Source organism: Onychomys torridus, chromosome 1 (assembly GCF_903995425.1).
Source record: "Onychomys torridus chromosome 1, mOncTor1.1, whole genome shotgun sequence".
Classification (NCBI taxonomy): domain Eukaryota; kingdom Metazoa; phylum Chordata; class Mammalia; order Rodentia; family Cricetidae; genus Onychomys; species Onychomys torridus.
This window is the reverse complement of record NC_050443.1, coordinates 12,660,159-12,667,183: the sequence shown is the minus strand read 5'-3', so window position 1 is coordinate 12,667,183 and position 7,025 is coordinate 12,660,159. Positions and strand designations below refer to the sequence as shown.

General features: G+C 44.1%; 1 protein-coding gene across 1 annotated transcript; it reads right to left on the bottom strand.

Moving 5' to 3' along the window:
- Nucleotides 1–1,899: 1,899 nt before the first annotated feature.
- Cxcl17 (C-X-C motif chemokine ligand 17) lies at nt 1,900–4,384 on the bottom strand. The gene is made up of 3 exons (XM_036196939.1): nt 4,285–4,384; nt 3,645–3,746; nt 1,900–2,004 (listed from the first exon to the last, which is right to left on the bottom strand). The coding sequence occupies exons 1-3, from the start codon at nt 4,382–4,384 to the stop codon at nt 1,907–1,909; spliced, it is 300 nt and encodes a 99-aa protein (XP_036052832.1). The 3' UTR covers nt 1,900–1,906.
- Between the last annotated feature and the right edge of the window lie 2,641 nt (nt 4,385–7,025).

Sequence of the window (7,025 nt, the reverse complement as noted above, 5' to 3'; positions counted from 1 at the left end):
GGGCTCTAATCCTGCATCCTGGCATTCCTGGTCTTCCTTTATAGCTGGCCTGTTGGTTTATCACTGCTGCCCCCTGCCCCCTTGATCCTTGCCAAATGTTTACTCTGTGCCTCTTACTTTGGGAGAGGGATTAGGACTAAGTAGGAAGGAGGCTCATGTGCCCTCCTCTACTGTATAACAAGAAGGGAGGGGCTTGTCCTCTTGTGTCATAAATAGGTCCCCACCCCACTCACCACTCAGTTAAAATGACCAGTTACGGGTTGGGGATTTAGCTCAGTGGTAGAGCGCTTGCTAGGCCCTGGGTTCGATCCTCAGCTTAAAAAAAAAAAAAAAATTAAAATGACCAATTACCCGTCTCATAGGCAAACAACTTAGTCTTCTGTTTCATCTGGGATGATTCTAGATGGATGAGTATTCTCTGCCCCCAGAGATGGGAATCTCATGTAGCCCAGGCTGGCCTCAAGCTCTTGATCCTCTTGTCTCCATTTCCCAAGTTCTATGAGCAAAGGTGTGTACCATCATAGTTCAGTATTTTTCCTGCTCCTGATACCAGAAGAATATTTGAGGAGTCTCTATACTTATAAGTATACTTATACTTATAAGTTCCTCTTCATTAATTCTCACAACTAGTTGCCAGTTGAATTGTCTTAGATTATTGCGCTGATCATTTTATACCTATGCTAAAAAGTAAACAAGTCTCTGTCACCCTATTTTTGTAGGCTCAAACCCTCTGGAATTGCAGCTGAGATCCTTCATACCATCTTTATAGCCTTGAACTCTGTTTCTACATTTATATCTCTTGTATTGCATTAGAAACACACAGAGTGCAGTAATAATGATGGGGATAATGACGACGATAGGAATCAAAAGCACTGAAGGCTGTCTAGATCCTAAGAAATCAGAACTTGTAGACCTTTATTATTTAATCAGGCAGTGTCTGATTCAGTGTTCTGCTTATTTTCTATGCCCCATCCAGATGTTGCACCTTAGAATGAGTGAAAGAATAAAGAATTAGGCAATGGAGAGAGAAAGAGGGTCAAGGAGGGAAAAGTGTGTGTAGAATCTGGGATGGGTTTCCAATGAACAGGGCAAAGGGTGACATGTGGATTGAATGTAAATCAGACCCCATTTGATTGAAATAACTGATACTCATATATCATACATTTGCATTATAAATATGCATTATGTATGTATGTATTTATTTTATTTGCTAATTTCCTTATGGTCAAGTGAGACCAATAGGAGGCTCAGGTTTCCTTGATTCTTTTAGGGTAAACAGAAGAGATAAGTGTCCTGGTGCCAAACACCAGGAGCTAAACACCGAGATACTGCAGGGTAAAATTTATTCACGGCTGGGCCTAACTTGCAGTCCCCTCCTTGGGAGTAGGAGAATGTAAGCTGCAGCAGAGAGAATCTTATATAGGTCTTCCATGACCTCTGCAAACAAGCAAAGCTTAAACAAAAGCAGAACTTTTTGCTGTTAGCATTTAGCACAAACACATTGTCAAAGTTTTTGACATCATTGTGATTGGCCAGTTTCAGAAAGCCTATCAAATTGACCAGGTTTGTAGTCTGTTGGTTTGAAAAAACACACAATAGGAACATGAATCTTATTTCACCCAAGAAATACAAGTACCAACATCAAGATTCTGGGAACGGACCTGGGAGCTGAATAAAAAGAGGAAGGGAGGCTCTGTCACTTTAAATTATTTATCCCATATTGAAATCAATAGTGATGAGAGAAGATGGCAATAGAGAACACAGTAGCCAATATGCTGGGCAGTGCCTTCTGAGAGCACTGGGGTGCTTCTGGTGAGGATAGGAGTGGGGGGAACAAGAACATGCTCGAGGGTTGATCACCTCTTTTTCACTCAGAGTGTTCACTTGAAAGAGTAGAGTTTCGGAACTAGAAGGGCAGAGCAACACTTGCTAGTTGACATCGTTTGAGAAATTGTTGGCAGGTTCTGGAGGGCTTGTTTGGCTTCCTGTGGTGCTTTTGGTGTCCTAGAGCGCAAATAAAAGGGAATACTGTCATCAAAAACTTACAACTACTTTGTTTTATTTTTATGTGTGTGTGTGTATGTGTGTGTGTGTGTGTGTGTGTGTGTGTGTGTGTGTGTGTGTGTGTCCCTGAGTGGGTTAGAATAGAATTTCAGATCTCCTGGAGCTGGAGTTACAGGTGGTTGGGAGCCACCTGACAAGTGTGCTGGGAACCAAACTACTGACGTCTGATTTTATTTCGAGACAGGGTCTTTCTGTGTAACAGCCTTGGCTGTCTGGGAACTCACTCTGTAGACCAGGCTGTCCTGGAACTCACAGAGATCTGCCTGTCTCTGCCTCCTGAGTGCTGGGATGAAAGGCGTGCGCCACCACTGCTTGGCTACTCTGGTCCTCTGAAAGAGCAGCGAGTGCTTGTAACTATTGCTCTGTCTCCCCAGCTCCTTTAAAAGCATTGCAAAGTGCAAAGTTTACTTTTTATGTAACTTTTGAAATTATGAGATGCGGCTGGCTGTGGTGGTACATGCTCTCAATCTCTGCACTCAGGAGGCAGAGGTTGGTGGATCTCTGTGAGTTCAAGGCCAGCCTGGTCTACAAGGTGAGAGATCTAGGACAGCCAGGGCTATATACAGAAACCCTGTCTCAAAAAAACAAACCAAGGGCAGGGGGTGTATGTGGCACAAACCAGAATCAAAAAGCCAAACAAGGGTGGAAGAGATGGCTCATCAGGTAAGACATTTGCCAAACTTTATGACCTGAGTTCAGTCCCAGAGACTGATATGGTAGAAAGAGAGAACTGACTCACAACTTTCTTCTCTGATCTCCACACATATGATGCACACGTGCGCACACACACACACACACACACACACACACACACGCATACATTGTAAAATAAAATGATAATTTAAAAAACAATGGTTTATTTGTGTGTGTCTGTGGTGTGCATATATGTAGGGTTGCACTCATGCCATAGTAGACATTTGGAAGTTGAGGGCAACTTGCAGGAGTCTGTTCTCTCTTTCTGTCTTGTGGGTCCCAGGGAATGAACTCAGCTCATTAGATTTGGCTGTAAGCACCTTTACCTTCTGAGCCATCTTTTTGGCCCTTGATTTACTTTTTTGTACAATAACATTTTAAAACAGACTGTGGGGCTGGAGAGATGGCTCAGCGATTAAGAGCATGAGTTGCCCCTTTAGAGGCTCAAGGTTGGATTCCCAGCACCCACATGGTGGTTCAAAGCCATCTGTAACTCCTGTCCCGGAAATCTGATCCCCTTTTCTGCCTTCAAGGGCACTGCATGTAGGTAGTGCACTTAAATACGTGCAGGCAAAACACCCACACACATAAAATGAAAACAAACAAAACAACCAACTGCTAGATGAAGGAAAAGCCCAAATCCTGTTCCACACTGACACTGTGTCATCTTCAGATATCAACGGGCAAGTCACAGCCTCCCTGTCTCCTTTTACTTGATCATTTCAGGATAAATCTATCTTGATGTTTTTGCTCTTTCTGTTTTCCTACAAGTTGGCATTGAATAGAGAGGGCTGGCTGCTGTCTGTGTTTGTTCGGCCTTCCCGGCCTGCCTCCATCCTTAGCGAGTCCTGAGTGTGGTTTAAGCAAGGCCATCCTCTTGAACTTACTGTTTTTTTTCTCACTGCCCTTGACATGATCACAGGGACACTGCTTCCTTTGTGGCTCCAGCACTGGTGTGGATTTTCTCTTTGGGGTTCTCAGGAACCAATCTGTAACAAGAGGCTACTGCTTAGACAAGGAAACTGGTATGTTTGAGAGTAGGGTTTGGCAGGGCTTCTGAGCACTCTGGTGCCCCTTTCTCACAGACTGGGGGAAAGGGCCAACAGGGAACAATAGAGACCTCAAGCTATGTGAACCCCAGGATTTCTAAGTTGTTTTTGTGTGACCTCTGTGGGTAGGGATTTGCTGACATGTTTAGAGAGGACATTTCTTCTGCTTTCAGTCTTTCCTATAAGGAACATCAGGTTAAAACCAGGATCTAAGATGCTTTTAGGGAGCCAGGAAAAAGTAAAAACCCTTCAGGAAGGTACAGGGAATTTGGGGAAAGTGTTGGTGGGGGTACACAAAGATCTGGGTAGGCATCTAGCTCCTGTCTGACTCAGGGAGAAAGCAGGCATTAGTGCTGCATCTGGTGGGATGCTGAGGTTAGCTCAGACAACATCTGTCCTGGTCTCAGAGGGGCTCAAGGGAGATGAGGGTTTAGGGTCACGATGGCACCAACTCTGTGGTTAAGGCTGAATTACTGACCTCTGCATTCACATTCTTGGCCGCCTTCCCGGAGCCACCTCCTAGAAGCCTGGCGTTGGTCCCCGTGGCTTCTGGCGATTCCTGTTGGAGGCAAACACATGTGGTTAACTTCCGGATAATGGAAAGGGAAGGCTCTCTGTGCCCTATCCTTCAGTGTTGTGCTACCTGGGTACCTAGATCAGCACAATCTCTGTGTCTCTGTGTCTCTGTCTGTCTGTCCTGCCTTCCACTGCTGGGCTCTCGGGAACTCCAAAAGAGGGATATTGTAAAGAGGGATGGGTAAAGAACTGAGACTTAAAATCTATCCTAAAGCCTGGAGAGATGGCCCAGTGGTTAAAAGGCACTTGCTGCTCTTGCAGAGAGAACCCAGATTTGAGTCCCAGCACCTACACGGTGGCTTGCAATCATCTGTAACTCTAGTTTCAGGGCATCCAGTGCCCTCTTCTGACTTCCACAGGCACTCATGTACAAAGCAAAAATAAATAAATCATAAAAGAAAAAAAAATCAGGCCTACTGAAAACCTTAGCTGAGAAAGTGGCTTCTGAATCTAAGGGAAGGCATGATGGGGTTATTGGGACTGCAACCTTCACATCCCTCATCAAAATACTGATAAGTTAGGTGAGAGCAAGGAGCAGATAACTGTAAACCAAAATTTCCACCTGACCCCTAAGTTGATGTGGTTGAATGCACAATTCAATTGACTGTTAAGAGAAAGGTGTTTGTCCTCTGGGACAGACACCTTGCATCTAAGCCTGTGTTGTTCTCTGTAGCTATCACCTCCATGTGTTTGAGACAAGGTCTTGCTATGCAGCTCAGTGTTCATCTGACTCCTGGCCTTCAGTGATCCATTGGAATCTGCTTCCTGGTAGCTGTGATTATTGGTGCTTTTCACCAAGCACACCCCTAAAATATTTCAATGACAACAGAAGATGAAGGCTTAAGGGCTGGTGATAGCTTAGCTGGGACCTGCTGCTAAGGCACCTGCTGCCAAGCTTGACAATCTGAGTTCCATCCTTGGGACTCATGAGGTAGAAGCAGACGATTGGCTCCTGAGGTGTGTCCTCTGACTTTCACACATTTCCTGTGTGTGGCATGTGTACCCACTCACAGAAAAATAAATCAATTAGCTATATTACAAAATTTTTCTTCGGGTTTCTGTTGCTGTGATAAAACACCATAACTAAAAGCAACTTTGGAAAGAAAGGGTTTATTTCACCTTAAAACTCTCAGGTCACACTCCACTTCTTGAGGGAAGGCAAGGTAGGAACTCAAGGTTGGAACCTGGAGGTAGAAACTGATGCAGATGTCATGGAGGAAGGCTGCTTACTGACTTGTTCCTCCTTGCTTGCTCAGTTTGCTTTCTTATACATCCTAAGACTATCTGCCTAGGGGTCTCACTGCCTATAGTGAGCTGGGCACTCCCACATCAATCATTAATCAAGAAAATACTCTACATCTTTCCTACTGGCCAATCTTAAGGAGGCATTTTCTCAACTGAGGTTCCTGCTTTTCAGATGACTTTAGTGTGGTGATATATTTTTGTAACTAAGAAATAAAGCCAGCCTGAAGATCAGAGGACAGAGTCAGCCACAGAGTTAGCCATAGAGGTCAGGCAGTGGTGGCACACACCTTTAATCCTAGCACTTGGAGGCAGAGGTAGAGATCTGCCTGGATCTCTGTGAGTTCAAGGCCACCCTAGACTACATGAAATTAATCCAGTTGAAAAGAAACATAGCCAGGCAGTGGTGGCACACACCTTTAATCCCAGCACTTGAGATTGCATGCCTTTGCTACCAGCATTTGGGAAGCACATACACCATTAATCCCAGCAGTAGGAAGGTTGAGATAGGAAGTGATATGGCTGGGCAGAGAAAGGCATATAAGGTGTGAGGAGACAGGAACTGAAAAGTACTTTGGGCTGAGGACTCAGAGAGAGGCATTCCATCAGAAGATTCGTGGAGTTGTTAGGTGAGAAGTGGCTGTGGCTTGTTCCTTTGTCTTTCTGATCTTTCAGCATTTACCCCAATATCTGGCTCCGGGTTTTTATTATAAGACCATTTAGGATTTGAGCAGCACCCTAGTTTGTGTCAAATTGACAACACACAAGTAGGGCAAAATTATAAAGATAGAGGCTTATAGATTTGAGAGTCTCGAGCTAGAACTGGGCCCACAATGACACCTCATTGAATCTTAGTTGGCAGTGTTTCCTGTTAAAACCAATAACGACAGATTGGATATATAGCTAAGTTTATGTGCTCATCTGACATGTATGATAGATACCCTGGATTTGATCCATAGCACCATGAAAATCAAATATGCCTTCATATGTTTTTTATAGTGTTTAAACTATTCTTTTTTGAGGCCGGGTCTCCATATTATACCTGGGGTTGGACCAGCTTCCACCTGATTCCCCAACTTCCACCTCCACCAATGCCCAGCTCATTTTTGTTGTTATTTTTGGTTGGGAAAGGGTCTTGCTATGTGGTCCAGCTGTCTTTGAACCTTCAGCTATCTCTCTAGCCCTGATTCCAATTGCTAGGATTACAGATGAGTACTGTGCTTGAATTATTCTTGTGTAATTTGTGACTTGATGTTCTGTTATGGCCTGAACGCTATCCTCCCAAATTCACGTACTAAAGATCTAACCTCTACTTCCTCAGAATGAGTATATTTGGAGATAGAGTTTTGAAAATGGCAATTAAGCTAAAATGATGCTTTTGTGGAGTTGTTTAATCCATTT